The sequence below is a fragment of the Notechis scutatus genome, chromosome 1 (assembly GCF_049901735.1).
Source record: "Notechis scutatus isolate UNSWTSFEM ecotype Mainland chromosome 1, rNotScu1.2, whole genome shotgun sequence".
Lineage (NCBI taxonomy): Eukaryota > Metazoa > Chordata > Lepidosauria > Squamata > Elapidae > Notechis > Notechis scutatus.
The window spans coordinates 28,792,390-28,811,438 of record NC_142009.1 but is presented as its reverse complement, the minus strand read 5'-3'; the positions used below and the strand labels follow the sequence as shown (position 1 = coordinate 28,811,438).

Below are 19,049 nucleotides of genomic sequence, written 5' to 3'. Positions count from 1 at the left end.
TAGAATTAGCATTATTTTGAGATTTGAAATTGTCAGGACAGGTTGAAGTTAGTGTTTTACCTACATTTATGTAAAGGAATGTGGAGATAGTAGAGATTCTACGACCTGGGAAAGAGGACTGCTGGGGAGGGGAACATGATTGACAGTCTTAAATCTGGTTATAGTCATTTGAGAATTCTTCACTATCATTTAGACCAGAGATCGCCAACCTTTTGGACCTCAGGGTCCACTAAACTCATAATTTTAAATCCCACGGACCAGAGACCCTGGGAAAATCCCCCAAAAAGTCTGCAGGAAAATTCCCCATCCCATTTTTCGACTGCTCAATCATTCTTTATTTGAGATTGCAGGATATCGTCTCTAGCTCTGTTCTCGGGGGTGGGGGTGGGGGTGGGGGCGGGGGTGGGGGAAAGAGAGACTTTTGGCTTCGTGCAAGGAAAGCAGCAGAAGCAGCAGAAGTCTTTTTTTCTCTCCCCCAAACACCACCAGAAATGAGTCTTTGTGAGACTTGTCGCACTGGTGCAGCTTCTTGAAGCAGGATGCCTTGCAAGGTCCCAAAGACTCATTTCTGGCGGAGTTTGGGGGAGAGAAAGAAAGACTTTTGCTGCTTTCCTTGTGTGCAGCCAAAAGCAGAAGAAAGAAGCGGAAAGAAGCAGTCCAGTGGCCAGGCAAGGTGCATAGGGTGAGTGGGGCAAGTTCCCCCCTTCCGCCCTTTCCCCTCTCCCCTCACTACCTCGTGTTGTTCGCATTGCGACGCAAGCCTTGTGTTCCCACGGACCATGTGGGCAGTGCAGCCTTGTGTTCCCGTGCAGCCGGGATTAATTGCTTTGGGGTTGACATTTCTCTGCAGACCACCAAAATTTTCTCACAGACCACCAGTGGTCCCCGGCCCACTGGTTGGCAACCACTGATGTAGACTACACTGTTTACTATTACTAAAGTAACAGTATACTATTACTACACATTAACTCTGCTCACAAAAAAAAATAGTCTTTCAACAAGTTGGGTAATTCCTTGCAAGGACAAAAGATTTCCTGAACCAGAGAATCTGACACAGCTGACTTTTTCCCCTACAGTTATTTCAGAGATTTTAAATGTCAGTGATGTTACAGCAACAATTAATCCAAAGGCAGAGCAGAGGGGAGGATAGCAAAGGTTTATCATTTGACTCTCAAAATTGCCCTGCGCAATTTCAGTTGATGAGTCATAAAGCAGCCGAAGGCGGGGGAACAGTTTTTACCATTCATCAGCTGTTAAAAGAAATGAAGGTGCAAGAGAAAAATTGCAAACTGCTCATAGTCGTTCATAGAGGTTTTTTTTTTTTTTAAACATAGGGGGGTGCCCCACGTAGTTCATGACAGAGGCAGATGTACCCTGCACATGTTCACAGTGTGTTTCCCTTGTGCTATTACACTGCATGCCAAAGATACGAGATCTCAGCACGTGGAATAGGACAGAACATTATTAGCTGTTGATAAAAACATTAATACGTTTACCATGCTATATGGAAAATATTTATTTAATTTAAACGGCATTCCCAATCAACAATTCTGGGTCGTTTAAATCTAAGTCTGAAGCTTTTTTGAAAACAAGAAAGCAACCAGCAAAACTTTACTTTCTGTATAGCCCTTTAAGTGCAATAGTGCATGGAAAAGTTGGGGCTGTACTATGTGCTAAGACATTTTCTTTTTAATAATGCTTTATCGTATAAACCAGGAATCTGTAGCAAATTACCAGGCCATGGCCTATTTGCAAGCAGGCCACACGAGTGGCAGGCTGCCATGCACTGTGTGTAGCTCAACTTGCATGAGTGGTGGACTGGCACACAGGCACATGCCACTCAACTTGCGCAAGTCAAGCTGCGCGTGCATGAATATGTATGCCGGCCCACCGCTTGCGTAAGTTGAACGGCGTGCACATGTGTGCACCACCCCGTGGCTTGCCCCTGCCAGGCTGCTAAGCCGCAAAGGTTGGGGACCATTGGCATAAACCACAACTGTTGGTCTCTCTCGTTCTAAGCTGTAAGCCATCTTTCACCTGATATGCTAAACCAAAAGCAAAGAAAATCTATTAAGACTTTCAGGTGAATGGTGGCTTATATCTTAGACATTATTTTAGTTATATATTTCTATTTTAAAAGAATGTACAATCTCTACGATCAAGGGAAAACATGGGGTCTAAAAACATTCAGGGGTTTGCTGCCCAAATGCTTATTTATCCAAGGAAAGAAAGAACAAGGCTTAGAAGACTGAAAGAGACATTCTGAGCCACGCTCTAGAGACTACGCTCATCAGGTTGTACAGTGGGATTTCCCTCCCCTCGCCCGCCCACAATAGCCCACTTCCAAACTACTCCTTTTTGTTATGTTTTGCTTTTCCTGTTAAACCAATTTTTGTTTGTTTGTTTGAGTCATTCTGCTGATGGGTGGACGGACAGATGGACAGACAGATGGACAGACACAGGGCTGAGTCCCTTTGCATTATTTCTTTCCAACATTCCATTGGGCTGGAAACAATAAAAAAGAAGACTGCAATTTGGTTGTAATTAAAGTTATTATTTCAGGCATTTATGGAATAAAGCTCTTGGAAATATGTTTTCAAGTCACTGCTGCCAAACACCTTGTATCTTTCCTCTGCTAATCTAAGAGTGGAAAAGGTAAAAAAAAAAATCTTTTTGTTGAGTTTTTTCCTTCTGCAAAAATGGCAGGTTTTCAAGGGGATGTTTGTCAATTTCATAAATCTTTTAAGAGATTTTCCCTGCATATACAATAATGGGGAAAGTATCTTTCCTCTGCTCACCCCTTGTATTTGATTATTTAAACATTTTTGGAGGTCTGTAGCCTAAGCAATAGCACTTAGACTTATATACTGATTTACAGTTCTTTTACAGGCCTCTCTAAGCAGTTTACAGAGTCAGCATATTGCCCCCAACAATTTGGCTCCTCATTTTATCCACCTCAGAAGGATGGAAGCAGAGGTGGGCTTCAAAAATTTTAGCAAAGAGTTTTCTGCCTGGTTGCTGGATGGGCGTGGCCTAGTCGGCCTCCTGCACCACAGTGCGGGAGACGTTTCTCCCCCCTCCCCAGACTCTGGAGGCTTTCCTCAAACCTCCGGGGAGGGTGAAAATGGCTTTCCTGGGCTCCGGAGGCTCTCTGGAAGCTGGAAACAGGCCCATTTCTGGCCTTTCTGAACTTCCGAGGCCTGCTTTTCACCCTCCCCAAGCCTCCACGCGCGCCCTGCACTTACCTGCATCCAAAATGGGCCGCGTGGGGACTCCTGGGAGGGGCGGGGTGGGAGGGGCCAGCCAGGAGTGGGATTTGGGGGTTCTCCGAACTGCGCAGAATCTTAGCTAGGGACTCTCTCAAAACCCTGCGAACCCCCAGCAGTCCATCCCTGGATGAAAGGATGAGTCAACCTTGAGTCTGGTGAGATTTGAACTGCCAAATTGCAGGCAGCCGGCAGTCAGCAGAAGTAGCCTGCAGTATTGCATTCTAACCATTGCACCACCATGGCTCATCCCTTTTATGTGATTATTTAAACACTTTTGGAGGTCTGTAGCTTAAAGCCTATGAAGTATTATTATAGTATGAAATATGAAGATATATCTTGTTGTTCTAGACTTACTGAAAAAATAGTTATGCCTCCATGAGTTAGGAGATGGAGTGGAAATGACAGAGGTAACCATCACTACTTATGGTGTGGAAAAACAGGATGAAATGAAATTCCTTCTTTCTCTTGCATAATACTATAAATTTTTAACAGCACATTTACTATTTGTTTATCCTGCTTTTCTTACAGGAGCTCAATATATTGTAGATTATCTTCTCCAAGTTTATACTCATAACAACCCTGTGACGTTCATTAGTCTCCAAGATAACACTAGGATCAAATAATTGAGCGAACTTCATGGCTAATTAGAAATCTAAACCTGGATTTTCCTTATCTCTTGAACCATTACACTCCATTTGTTATCCAAGTGGTATGAAAATCTAGGTCATGTAATGGTTAAGATTCATTGATGGTTAGGATACTAAACAAAAGAAAGAAAAAACTTTCACAACTTCACAGTTAACTATGGAATCTGCTTTCAAAAAATCTAGCAATGGAGATTACTTTAAATGTTTAAATTAAATAAAATCATGAAGGATAAGGTTACTTACTAATGGTTCCTTTTTAAAAAAAAATATCTTCACTGTCCTGTCCCCATATCAAGGTCAGCTTATCTCTTAATACCAGTTTTGGGAATATGAATATTGTACTCATGTTCTTTTTAGAGACTTCCATAGTAACTACTACAAAAAGAGAATGCTGGACTAGAAAGGTCCTTAGACTGATTCATGATGGTTCTTCTTAGGTTATGGTATTTGATAAAGCTAGATAAAAATATCTAAATTTCATGAGGATTTAATGCAGGACTTTGTATTACTAGCAAGCACCATGGATTGCTGCAATCTATTGAGATTTCTAAATTCTAAAGAGAGAATTTCAAAAGCAACTTTTCATTTACAGTATAATAACAAACTGTGCACACAAGCACCACATAATTCACAACACTGTTCCAGAACTCCTACTGTAAACAATTAGCATCAATAGGGCTGAAATTAGAGAAAACTAGAGAAACAGAACACATATCCCTTCAAGTGCTTCAGATTCAGCAGGGGAGTTTATAACATGATCAAATTAATAGCTGGCATAAATCAACTGCTCACCAAAATTAATGAGGTTTTTAACACAGCCAGCATTTCAAGACTACATTAGGCAATAGAAGGCACACATGTGTTGTCACAATGCAAGAAAAATGAGGTGACCTGGGGGGAAAATAGAAAGGGGGTGTGTGTCCATGAATCACCCATGCTGTCAAAACAGCATTGAAATAAGTACTGCAAGTGGAAAATGCACACTTGGGATTCCTCCTTCTGCTGCTTTGTAGTCTTTTAACTACAAACTATCCCTTTTCTTAGACTCGTCTTCATTTTAATATAATGAAATCTCATTTGATCAGATCTTAATGGAAAAGACTTCACATGAAGCAAAGCAAAGCAAATCTCCATTAAGATTTATATTACTTGCATAAAGAATTACCTGTCATTTGCATCTTCACTGATGTGATATCCACATTATGCAAATGTCAGAAATGAATGTATATTTATTTATGTAAAAATGTCATCACACAAATGATGTAACTCCAGAGATAACCTACTCTGGTTCTTCCTGCACTATGCTCAATCAGACTATTAAAATGAGGTTTTGCTGAAATAAAATAAAATACACTTCAGGTATGGAACCATGTGACCTATTAAAATACAACCGCCAATTCAAATTCTCTAATGAATGTTGTAATTGTATCCCGGAGCTCGGCGGTAGGGGTGGTGGATATGTGTGAAAATGGGAGATGCACAATCGCTGCTGCCTCTTCGCCCCCCAACCCCGCACACTTCCACCACCAAAACACTGCTACTGCTGAATGGTCCACGGCAGCAAGGGATATGAAAATGGGAAGCTTCCAACTGCTGCCACTGTTTTGCCCGCTCACTTACTCACCAGGCTGGCTCTTCCTCCAGGCGCCGCAGTGAGCTGTCCCTGCAGCAAATTGTGGGGTTGAGTTGTCCTGCAGTGACTTAGTGGCAGTGAGTTCATTTGACTGCTTGATCCATTTGACTGCTTGACTTTTAATACCTAGTAATGTAGTGCTACCTTTCAGCATTGAATATCCAGTTAAATTATTATAATTATATTTATGAAATTTAGCTGGGTTCACATACTACATGAGCCTTCATATGGTTTGCTTGATTTGACATGTTTTGCAAACCAAGACAGAGTGTCTCTAAATGATAGTTGCTGGCATAATGTGCTATTTGTTCTTCTTCTTGTTTTTATCATCATCATCAAATTTATTTGTCACTCATCTTGCGGTTCAAGGCAATTCTTGTTTGATGGTTAATGGTACAGTATATTGTTTGAACCTTGCCAATTAAACTTAAACCATTAAGCTTAAACCATAAAGACTGGATAAACAACCAATGGCTTATCAAATATGTGAATTAAATCATACCTTTATACAGTAGTATCAAACTTTTAAAATTACCACTGGACATAGAAACCAGTGCTGCAAAAGTGTTAGTTGTAAAGAATTTATTAATTTATCCAGCTGCAATATGTTTGGTGAAATATCCCTTTAGCTTCTCTAGTACCTATGGCCCTGAGCAGTTGTATTAGTATAATGAGAAATAGTATAATATTATGAAAAATACCCTTGATATACATATGCTACTTTGTCTCCAACCTATGCTATCTTTCTCTCCCCCTTTTGCTAAAGGGAACTCTGATTCAGTTATGATCTTGCTAAACATGGATTTCTGCATAGCTTACTCAACCAGTTCACAGCTTTGTAATGACTCTTTGTCCACGTAATCATCACTGCTTTGCTAACATTTGACTTACAATCAGAATAATTTTTTGTGTCAAATAGTCAAGCGTGATGAAAAGGCTTGGTGATAAAAGGATACTCAAAGGAAAGATCAAGTTTTCATTGCTTGCTTTATTTCTTCTCCTTCTCCAGGCAAGTGAACCTGATTGTCACATGAGTCCAAGGGAGCAATAATCAGAGAGAAATAAAAGAGTAAATTCTTACCACAAACTGGTTGATGTCTCTCTCAAGTCCCATGTTGGGAAGATCTGGCATCATATGCGCTACCACCTTGAATCCAGCATCTTTGGCTAAGTGGAATGATTCACACACAGCCTTTACTGTATGGCCCCTGGATTAAGGAAATTGTTGAGAAACTTACATATACATATTCAAAAATTATGTTCCCCGTGATGAAAACTTCTTTGAGTAAACATTTTAGAGTATCTATATTCAAAACTCTTCACCTTTTAAATATTATGAAAACTAAAAATCTATAAATAACAACATTAAACGATCAATATAATCACAACATTAATAAGCATGGAACAAAAAAAGGCCTGGAAACTTTGTTCTAGACAAAATAACTCTAAACATGTTGATCATATTGGTTAAAATCTTTTTTATGTTCCATTGTCAAAAAAGGAGTAATTCAAATGTTAATAAACATATAAAAAATGCTATAAATCTGGTAGTTTTCCCCCTTCTAGTGTCACACAATTTTTTAGACAAATCCTATACCCATAATTTTTGATACCAACAGATTTCAAGTTCTGAAGCTACAATCAAGAAGAAAATATATATAATTAATATATAGTAACTGATTGACACTCATATAAACAAGCCTGTCACTTCCACAAACGCTAAAGACAGAAACATGTTCAATTGGAAAATGGATGGAGTACACATTTAATGACATTCTTTCTACAAACCTCATTTTCTACCCATATTCTATTCCATGTTACTATATCTGTTAATTTTTCTAACATCAATTGAGTTAATGTAGGAAAAATTAGAAAGGATAGTATATTTACTCAAACATGGAAGGTTTACCTTCCATATTGTAATATTCTCTATATTCAATTATTTATTTGTTTGTGAAAGACAAGAGGATCCTTAAAAGTATGCAGCTACCTGATATAGGCATGAAAATATCTTCACCTTCCAGATTCTCTCTTCTTTACAGGAGAAAGAAGTCTTTGCGGGAAGATTAATAAATGCATACAAGACCTGGGATTATTGGGGCAAGAATTCGAAATACACACAAACAAATCCACAATACTAGGAGGTAAATATTGGACAGGAAAATGAAGCATTCTGTTGGCAGAACTGATATGCAGTTCTGTTGATTAAAGCATTGCGCTTAATCCAATTAATCATGATAATATGGAATTGCATATCAGTTCTGCCAACAGAATTTATTTTCCCTTTGGCCTACTAAGATTATAGAATCTTCTAAAATGCATCCAGGTTGTTCGTGATGGAGAAAAAGAATGAAGGAAACCCCCCCCCCCCCCCCCCCCCCCCCCCCCCCCCCCCCCCCCCCCCCCCCCCCCCCCCCCCCCCCCCCCCCCCCCCCCCTCCTATTGCATAGGGAGAAACTCGTAAAGCACTATGTTGAATGATTTATTGCAATACCAATTTCTAGAGTTTTAAATGAAGGCTAAGAATCTTTCATTCTGTTCCTTCCCAAATGTATTACTAATCCCCTTTACTTTGTAGGATCTTCCTTTACAAATTCTAGATATTGTTTATAATATTGCCACACAATTAAATTCCAAAAAGTATATCTGTATCTCTATTTCTATCATAAGCAAAGAACCAACCTGTCTGGCTAAGGCTAGCCCTCGTTACTCGTGTCATCAGAGAAGGTCTGTTGCAGATCCTGATTCCGACTGGCAGGATCCGGAAGAGCCTTCTCTGTTGTGGTGCCAGCCTTCCCGGAACATCCTGTTCCTCCCCGCGGACTGAGTTTTGCTCTCACCCTCCTATCCTTCTGCAAAGGCCTGAGGACCTGACTCTGCTGTTTGGCCTGGGGCCCCAATATGGAAGTACCACACTGAAGGTGGCTACTGGGCTAGTTAGCTGACCCCCATCTCCCCTCTGCCCTTTCTGCTCCCCCTCTGCCCTTCTTTGAATTAATATTATTGTACTTTCCTTATTTGTTTTTATTTTTTCACTGCTTGGCTATTGTTATGTTTACATTTTTTATTGTTTTTTCCCCCTTTCTATTGTAAGACACCCAGAACAGCCCCACGGTGAGATGGGCAGCAAATAAACTTAACAAATAAATGTATGTATAAATTTTATTTTAGATGCCTAGAGTGATAAGTAGTAGTAAGACCACACCTGGAATACTGCAACCAATTTTGGTCACCGTACTACAAAAAGGATGTTGATACTTTGGAAAAAGTTCAGAGAAGAGCAACTAAGATGATCAAAGGCCTGGGGATTAAAACATATGAAGAACAGCTGCAGGATTTGGATTTGGCTAGCCTAAAGAAAAGAAGAATTAGGGGTGACATGACAGCAGTATTCCAGTACTTGAGGATCTGCCACAAAGGAGAGAGGGTCAAATTATTCTCCAAAGCACCGGAGGGCAGCACAAGAAACAATGGTTGGCAACTAATCACAGAGAGAAGCAACCTGGAATTAAGGGGAAACCTCCTAACAGTGTGGACAATCAACCAGTGGAACAGCTTTCCTTCAGAAATGGTGGGTGTTCCATCATCCATTCTAAGAAAAGGGCATTGAGCCATTAAGACTGTTATTTAGAGTTACATTGTGAACTGAGCTTCGTCTAAGCCAGTGGTTCTCAACCTGTGGGTCATGACTCCTTTGGGGGTCGAACAACCCTTTCACAGGGGACGCCCTAAGACCATCGGAAAACACATATTTTCGATGGTCTTAGGAACAAACCATAATTTTATGGTTGGGGGTCACCACAACATGAGGAACTGTATTAAAGGGTCACGGCATTAGGAAGGTTGAGAACCACTGATCTAAACCCTATTAATACACAAAGAGATTCTAGTTAAACAGTAAGTATAAATGTTTAACAAAATAATGTATGGTGTTATAACTTTATTCAACACACTAAACAGAAACTGTGTTTTATTTTCTTCAAGTATAACATTTTTGATTAATATAAATAATACAATTTGAGGGGGCTTCATTTGTCTATAGAACATAGTTTTAATAGTCCACTAGATCATCTACGTAGTCTTTGAAATAATTGAAATTGGTTGCAATGTGTCTACTAGAGAGAAGTGATTTCTTCCTTAGTATTCTTTCATGAAGTCTACTCTTGTTCAGTGTGAAAACTCCACCAGGCAATGCAAGAGTAGTTACAACGGCACATAAGAAAGTGACTTATGACTGTTTTTCACCCCCAAGATCCCCATGATCACGTGATCAAAATTTAGACCCTGGACAATGTATTTATGCTGGTTGCCTGGAGTCATGTGATCACATTTTGCACCCTTCCGATGAGCAAAGTCAATGGGAAAGCCCTATTCAATTAACAACCGAGTTACTAATTTAATAACTGAAGTGATTTGCTTAACGCTGTGGCAAGAAAGGTCGTAAAAATGAGACAAAACTTGCTTAGCAATTGTCTTGCTTAGCAACATGAATTTTGGGCTCAGTTGGGATTGAAGGTCGAGGACTACCTTTAATCATAATAGAATCACAATAAAAATACAGGTTATAACTATAAGATGGGAACAGAGAGAGCAGAATGGAGGGAGGTGGGATCTGCTATGCCCTTTTACACAGTCATTACTGCATCTTTTGACAAACATTGGTAGATGTGTCTTATAGTTCTACTGGACATGTAAAATTTCTCTATTTTTCTACCTTTAGTAAATATTCTACCACTCATATATCTCTTTGTCACCATTTAGTATAACTTGCAATCTTTCACTCCATTTTTATTAAAACAATTACTCTAGTCAATGTACAGGTCCAGTTCCCTCCGTTAAATCCTTTACTAAACATTCCACTGGTTCTCATGCATTTTATTTGATGACGCACTGCTTTTATGGCATTCAGCAACCAATACTGGACTCAGTATTTGTGCTAATCAAATCTAGGCCATTCTCTTTCACTAAAATAGCAAATGCGCAAAAATATTTCTCAAAATCGTTGCTACTTTGTTTATTTTATATATTTTTTTACAGAAAACTCCTGTCAGCAAACATACCTAATACTCTTTCCTCCTCCTATTTTCTCCACAACAATCACCTGTGAGGTGAGTTGGGCTGAGGGAAAAGAGAGAGAGAGAGAGGGAGGGAGGGGGAGAGAGAGAGAGAGAGAGAGAGAGAGAGAGAGAGAGAGAGAGAGAGAGAGAGAGAGAGAGAGAGATTGGCCCAAAGTTACTCAGCTCGCTTTCATGCCTAAGGTGGGATTGTAATTTCCTATATTATTTCAGTCAGTTTTCTGCCACACTTTTCCAGACATGCTTGACAATGGACGCCCCCCCACCCCGCCTTTCCAGGATATTTCTGCATTCAATTGTTACCTCTTTCCTGCCTTTTTTTTAAACATAGGAACAACAATGGTATTCTTACAAGATTGAAACATTTCAATATTCCAACATTGTTAATGCTTCTCTTTCATTACTTTTTGGAGGCAAAATTAATGTTTCTTGGTATTCATTTCAGCTGCACTCTGATATATTGCTATCACTTCCGTAGGGATCTCTAAAATATATTCCTTTGAGCATTTTTTTCAGTTCATTTTTTTGCAAATAATTGCATCACTTTTATTCCCAATTCTGATAGATCTTCTGGAGATTCCACAGTTCTTCTAGGTAAGTCAAGTCAGCTTGGGTCAGGAACTAATATACTACAGAAACCTCTGAAACTGTATTTTATTCCTGTTGGGTATAACAGAATTTTAAAAGCCTGCCTCAGTCAGTCAGTCAGTCAGTTATATTTCATGTTTCTTAGCCACCCATCTCATTCAGAAAGGGGCTTTGGGCAGTCTTCCTCTTACTCCTCTTTAGATTATTAAGATGGAGTTATTTTGATTTTCTTTTTCATGCTCCCTCCTTTCCCAAGGCTTTACTTTCTCCTGTTATCCCTTTTGCAGGGGTGTCAAACTGGCAGCTATTTGGCATTATATATTAGTATACATATAAATAAAAATTTAAAAACATAGCTATAAACAGTTACTCAGATTTCTTGAAAGTATCTACAATAAAGGTCACATTTCTACAATAAAACCCTCATACTCCTGCTATCTTATGTGTAAATGTATGCAAGGTGGTGCATTTTTATATTTTGCTTGCACACTGCCTGCTTCCAAAGGCTCTAGGAGTCTAACAATGTCAGCATATAAAATAATAGTCCCAGAAAGCCCTCAGTATATATAAAAATAAAATGATCAAGAAAGATAAAACCCCCAAAATACAAATACCATACATCCATAACCCTATCTTCCCATTACAACACACCCTCCTCCCAGGTAAGATGGAATATGTAGGTATTTCACTTTTTTCTAAAGTCAAAGGACTAAAGTGAATAAATTTCTGCCCCAAGGGAATTCCAAAAAGCACGGCAAACATTTGATCAAGCACACTGCCTTGGATACAGAGTGTAAAGAAATTGCTGTTGATTTCTTCGTGCAATTTTCAAATCTTTCCTGCATCCAAAGAGAACATCTGACACATGGAAAGCCAAACTTTTGTGGTTTACTAAAATAATCTGCTTTAGTTCTAGAAATTTTAGTTTTGGACGAATATGCAACAGAATAAATTTAATTTAGAATTACATTCGATGACTAAGACCTTCTGCAGTCATAGTGGGGTATAAACCCAAACTTTTTTCAACTTTGAATCCCAGGCCTAATATTCGTAAATCTATCGGGTCCGGGAAAGTGACTCACCTCAAAGGTAAACTTTGATGTACTTTCCTTTTTTAATATAGTCAATTGTACATATAAACCCCTTAAAATTGGTTCACCTCCAAATTATCAAATCAGCCTGATTCTTTTGCATTAACTTGGATTACAAAAATCACAAATACTTTGTTTACCACTATTATTTACTTAAATTTATTGGCCACCCAATTCCAGTGGACCAGTTGTATTTGGTTTTACTTTTGTTGTACATCTGAGACAATTTCCACAAATACCAAAAGGGGTCAGGGATTAAATATACTGCTGGATTAAGGCTATGGACTGATGTAGACTTGCATTCTGCTTTCAGAATGCCTAATTCTGTTAACATCTAGCAAGCTGGAGCATATTTAAGCATTTAAGTGAACGTCTCTGGAGTCAGAAGGGTAAGCAGGGCTGAGCTTGGTTAGAGTTTAGATGGGAGACCTCCAGGAATACCAGGGGTGTCAATTAGACCTGTACCACTGCCAAGAAAACCTCATGGACATTTGAAGTACCAGCATTGAGTTCACATGGAAAGAAAATAATTGCTACGCCAGAGGACATAATCTCTGGCCTAGTGCTGCCAAATGGCACAAATGACTTGTAAACTACTTGGGGATATTCTTTTTTTTTTTGGTCTACCATAAACCTACTGCCAGTTAAGATTTGTTCTCCGGCCAAAAAAATTACCATTATTTATAAGGGATTAGAGAAGGTTTTTTTTTTCTCCTTGCCCATTTATTTCAAACCATAATAAATCTCAATGATATTCATATATGCCAAAGCATAGCATAGACACCAAACTAAGAAGCTCTAAAGTTGCTGTGAAGATGTTGCAATAATCTGACTATTTTGGCTGCCTCTTATATATTAAAAACCAACTGTGCAAGATGGTTTTTAAAGTTACCTCAGCCCTCAAGAAATAATTAATGAGAAACAGTTCAGTTACCGCAATCTGTGAGATGAATTTCAGGTAGTCCTCAACTTATAAGAGTTCGTTCAGCGACTGTTCAAAAGTTCCAACAGCATGGAAAAAAGTGACTTATGATTTTTTTTTCACACTCACGACCTTGCAGCATCCGCAAGATCATGTGTTCAAAATTCAGATGTTTGATGACTGGCTCATATTTATGACCACTGCAGTGTCCCAGGGTCATGTGATTACCTTTCGCAATCTTCTGAAGAGCAAAATCAATGGAGGAGCCAGATTCACTTAATAACCGGGTTAGTAACTTATCAACTGTGGCAAGAAAAGTCGTAAAGTGGGGCAAAACTTGCTAAACAAACGTCTCACTTAACAACAGAAATTTTGGGCTCAATTGTGGTCATAAGTCGAGGACTACCTGTATATTTCACAGACTACATTTTTATGACTTGATAGAATGACTGTGAGTGACTTGGCTTCTTACAAAACACTTGTTTACCACCTGCTTCCCCATTACTCTTTAGTATCCCAAGATAATACCTACCATCTCAATTTATGGAGTAGACACATTCCATACACAACACTGAGCTCCAACCAGACACTGTCAGATACATGAGTCTCAAATACTTTCTTAGAAGTAAAGGTAAGGTAAAGGTGTATTTTGTGGTGCAGTACACTGACTTCCCATTTATTTTTAATTTTAAAAAGGATAACAAAAATCAAAACAATCTGGTGGTCAAAAGAATATGGTAGGCATCAGAGGTGGTATTCAGCCAGTTCTGACCTGTTCTGGAGAACCGGCAGCAGAAATTTTGAATAGTTCGGAGAACCGGCAAATACCACCTCTGACTGGCCCTGCCCCCATCTATTTGCTGCCTCCCAAATCCCAACTGATTAGCTGTGTCTTCTTTTGTTACCCTGCACAGGAGAATGGAGCTGGAAAGCAGGTTAGTAGGGTGGGGAGGGAAGGGAGATTTTACAGTATCCTTCCTCTGCCCACCAAGCCACACCCACAGAACCAGTAGTAAAAAAATTTGAATACCACCACTGGTAGGCATGCTAAGCAATGTGCCCACATTGCCTACATAAAGCACAAATCCAGCCAGGAATCTTGGAAGCAGGAAACACTGAAAATATAGCCATCTTTCCATGGAAGATTCTGGCAGAGTCTCATTTCTCAATTTGTGTACTCTCCCTCTAAAAACTTCTAACTTTTTGTCTGAAATGATATAGGATTTCCTGCCTGATCAGGGGATTGGACTAGAAGACCTCCAAGGTCCCTTACAACTCTGTTTTTTGTTGTTTTACCTTTGTTTCCCAGGTCTTACCTGTTAGTATCTCTGGCCACATCTTCATAAATGCTTTGTACTCCAATTTCCAGCCTTGTGCATCCATAGGACAACATATCACTCAAATGCCGTTTTAGGCAATAATCTGGCCTGGTCTCTATAGTAATCCCAATGCACTTTGTAAGGCTTCGCTCAGAGTATCTGTAGAAGGAAGTAATACGGAAAGTGAAGTGAAAAAGAACTGCAAATGAGATGTGTTAAGTTTAAGATCATTCATGTTATGGTCCACAGGTTACATCTATCTAAGCTGGCACAGCTCATTACAATCACTGGCTTCACATAATATTTTAGCAAATCATTTATGACAGCTACGACAATGGTGCATTCAGAACTGTCCCTAAATCTCTGCAGTCTGCCACTGAAATATTCTGTAAACTAGGATCTTTTGCTAAAAGATAGTCTGGAGCTGATCTCACTTGTGATTATCCACTGCACTGAAAAACTATGCTGCCTCATGTAATAATAGCTTTTGCTATTTTGCTATTTTGCATTTGCTTGAATGTTTTCTCTTTTCAGGACACTATTTCCTTTAGACACATTTCAACGTGAACTAGTTTTAAAGAAGTGTTAATTCTACTTCCAGCATTAGGAAACAAAGCAGCCTTTTCCACCTCTATGACACGGGTGTCAAACTCGCAGCGTCACGCTGGCGTCACATGATGTTTTGTGACGTTTTTCCCTTTGTGGAGCTGGGGTGGGCGTGGCCTGCACGTGACACATTTGATCGGCAGGCCACCAGGTTGACACCCCTGCTCTATGAAAAGAACCAGAGAACAACGTCAGTGGGTTTCTGGGATTCACAAATACAAGATTTTATCACAATTTTATGATAGACAAATCAACATGCGAATTGTCTTGAAAATGTTTTTGAAGCTCACCAAAGACTGGTGCATGTCCACTATGCTTCAAAGAACTGCAGCCTTGACTTGAGTGCATGCCTGTGCATAGTGTCTTACTATTTAATGGGACTGATTTGCAGATGAGCCACCTCATTCAAGGCTAGCACAAGAACCGCCTATCCCCAAATGAAAACCTGTGAGTCTCGGCAGTTAAATGTTTTTACACTGCATTTTGGGGAAGTGCTTATCTGAAATACTTCAATAAGAAAAATCAATCAAAATTAGTTTGTATTTGTCGACATCCTTTTATTTCAGTTAAAATTATCACTATTTTACACTAGCTTTCGGGAGCAGTACTGTATTGCTTTATTAAGCATATGGGAGGAGGAGGGGGTTGCTACTATTTCAGTTGGTTTGAGAATTGTGCCACAGACTACTATGTGGGGAGGTAGCAACAAAAGGCTTGGAAAAGATATTCAGATGCTATGTCTATACCTACAAAGATCACAGCTGTGAAGGCAGTGCTCTTCCCTGTGACGAAAGTGTGAAAGTTGGAGTTTGAAGGAAAAGAATAGAAGTAGAGCACTGACGCTTCTGAACTTTGTTGTTGGAGAATACAACAGCAAAGAAAACAAACAAATGGATCACAAAACAATAAATCAGTGTTGTCACTTGAGATGCAAATGATCATCTGGCCCTATTATATTTTGGCACAATATGAGAAGAACCAGTTCTCTTAAGAAGTCCATAATGCTGAAAAAGATGGAAGGAAATAGAAGAAGGTGACCAGCAGCAAGACCAAGGTGGATAGACTTGACTTACAGTGGTGATAGGAACTTAGCTGGGGGAACCTAAAGAACTAGATTGGCGATAGATGCTCCTGAAGAAGGTCTATCTAAGAACCGAGAAAGGTATAATGGTACGTGATCAATCAATTCCAGTGGATAAATATTATTTATTACTTTCACTGGATTTTAATCCCTTAATCAATTTGAATCTGCCCTGGGAAGAAAGATGGGGTACTGTTCATTAGTCTTTCCCAAGTGAGCGAACTAGATGCTGCTTCACAGTCTCAAAAGGAGTCCCTTGCTGAATTTTGGAATCCATTGGACGCAAAATCTAGCTCCAGTTGGAGAGACTATAATTATAGTCTCTAGAGAACCCTAAAAAAAAAAAACACCTTCTTGCCTCTGGTCTGCCAACTTCCTATAACTACTGTAAAGCTTTTACTTTCAGCCACATCCCACGCTTCAGGGGAAAACGTAGTTTTCAGATGCCTATTTTCAATGAATGAATGGTGGAACACAAATTTTCCGCTGATGACTAATATATAGTGTATTGTTGCAAAACACAACCTGGCAAATAAAATTAAAGGTAATATATCTTGATTCTAAAGTAACCATTCTACTTTGAAGTTGTAGAAAAAGCATTTTAAAGAGGAAGAACACAATTAAATATAAAAAGAGATAGAAAATATGTTATTAACTCCATTTCCGACTTACAGTCAGGATATCATCTGCTCACTGCTACAATTCTGCATTGCAGCAGCTACTGTTATTTGTCATAGCCATACTATGCAGCAAGTTAATCTAGAAGTTAACTTGTAGAAATGTATTTCTTGAAGTCTAGATTAGATTATTGTAATATAACTTGGCATCATATTGATCTGGAACGAATGAAACATATATAGAAAAGTATAGATTAATAACCACTATATCCTATTAAGTCCAGAAAAGTAATAGCTACTTTGAGGAAAATGGCTGAGCTCATTGGAGGATTCACAATGGAGGCAGGTCACCAGAATGGAACTTAGAAAAATATAGACAAAACAGAGTTGCATAATCCACAATTTACCCATTCTACAAAGTGTATTCATAGACCAGGACGGCAAGCAAGGTAAGACAGCCAATAAAGTCAATTCATGTTCCTACCAACAACCAGGACATAAAAAAGCAAGTGACATGGTTTAGGAATCAGGCACTGTATAGGACATCATCAGGGAATAAATCAAGCCATTTAGGTTCTTTGAACCTAAGAATGACCAAGTCCAAGAATGACCAATGTTCCTTCTGGAACTGTATAGGGAATTTGATGCTGAAAGTTGCCAATCCACCCGTACCTTTATCAAGCTGCCTAGTACTCAATGAACCTATTCTAAATACGTGGCAATTAAGGTGTATCCAGTCAATACTGAATATCTCTTCACCAAAACAGGTAACTGAATAACAACAATAACTTACAAAAAGGACATTCAGTGATATGATATTATTAGAGGGAAGAGGAATATTCTTGTCCCTTTCTGGATTTGTTGTGCGGATGTTTTAAATACGGTCTGTTATTTTTATTTTATTTATTATATTTATAAGTCTGTCCATCTCACAAGAAGGGAATCTGGCTGGCATACAGTGAAACAAATCATAAAACAATAAATGTGCCAAACCTAGTCATATTAAACAAGTTAGAAAAAGAAGGACACACAAAAGATCTTACTGGTTCCCTGAAATCTCCAAGTACGGTGTCAAATCCTGGTCTTGAGGGACTTCTGAAAAATAAGGGTGTATGGAGTTGACCTCACTTCAGGGTGGAGAATGTTCTAGTAAGACTGGTGCCACCGTAGAGAAGGTCCACCTCCTTAAGCCTGCCAAGTGTAGTTTCCTGAGAGACAGGACATGCAGCAGGGCTATCATGACAGATCTGATGGGGCAAGCAGATGATCCCTCAGATAAACCAGCCCCATGCCATGAAGGGCTTTAAAGGTGGACACAAGCAACCTGAATGGCCTTGAATGGCTTAGGAGGAGACAGGCAACCAATGCATCTGACAGAATGGAGAAATAACATGTTCTGTTTTAGAAGCACATGTACCTGCCTGTGCTGCTATATTTTGCACCAGTGAAAACTTCCAGAGAGTCTTCCATGGCAGTCCCACACACAGCACGTTACAATACTCCAGACAGAAGGTGACTAGAGAAGGAATAACTGTCAGCAGAGCCGCCAGGTTCAGGAACCTGTGTAACTGGTGCACAAATGAAACCGTGCTAAGGTCCTCCTAGTCATGACTGCCACCTGCTCTTCTAGGAGTTGTGAGTCCAGGAGGACCCACAAATAGCATATTAGGTCTTTCTGGGGCCATGCACTGAAGATGGCATTACATGTAAACTGTTAACATGCCAGGTTTTTTATGTTTAGATATTGGAGAAAGAGAGAGATGGGAGAGAGATAGAATGGAAACTTACACTTCTGACAGTTGGCAGTTTTACCATCAGATGTCATTTGCCTGGTCCAAGAGATAAAAAATGGGTATTCAGACCATCATGTCTACTCCCACAACATTTTGCTCTTTTAATCTTGCTGTACTCCAATCAATGCCATCCTTGTGAGTTCAGCAATGTATTATTGAGGCATGTAGGAGATAAGTCAGGTATTGTGCTGCGGCATGTGCGTGCGCACACATACACATATTGGTATCTCATGGCCATAACAAAAAAATAGCCATCATTGTACCACTGTATTCTGGAGTACCTATAGATTCTGGGTAGTCTTTCAAAGGGAGCCCATTACAGCAATCAATTTGTGAGCTGACTAAGATGAATGACTGAGGTGCTTCTTGGTTCCAGAAAAGAAATGTAACTGGTGCAAAGGCACTCCT

The 19,049-nt window shown here is 39.4% G+C and overlaps 1 protein-coding gene across 2 annotated transcripts in view; it reads right to left on the bottom strand.

The window, feature by feature from the left end:
* Window positions 1-19,049, bottom strand: part of ELP3 (elongator acetyltransferase complex subunit 3) — an 88,122-nt gene that overhangs the window by 45,355 nt on the left and 23,718 nt on the right. For both annotated transcript variants that reach the window (XM_087959985.1, XM_087959980.1), the window contains 2 exons: window positions 14,542-14,703; window positions 6,631-6,757 (listed from right to left, as the gene is read on the bottom strand). In XM_087959985.1, coding sequence (XP_087816111.1) covers window positions 6,631-6,757; window positions 14,542-14,703 — 289 coding nt within the window. The remainder of the gene's footprint in view (window positions 1-6,630; window positions 6,758-14,541; window positions 14,704-19,049) is intronic.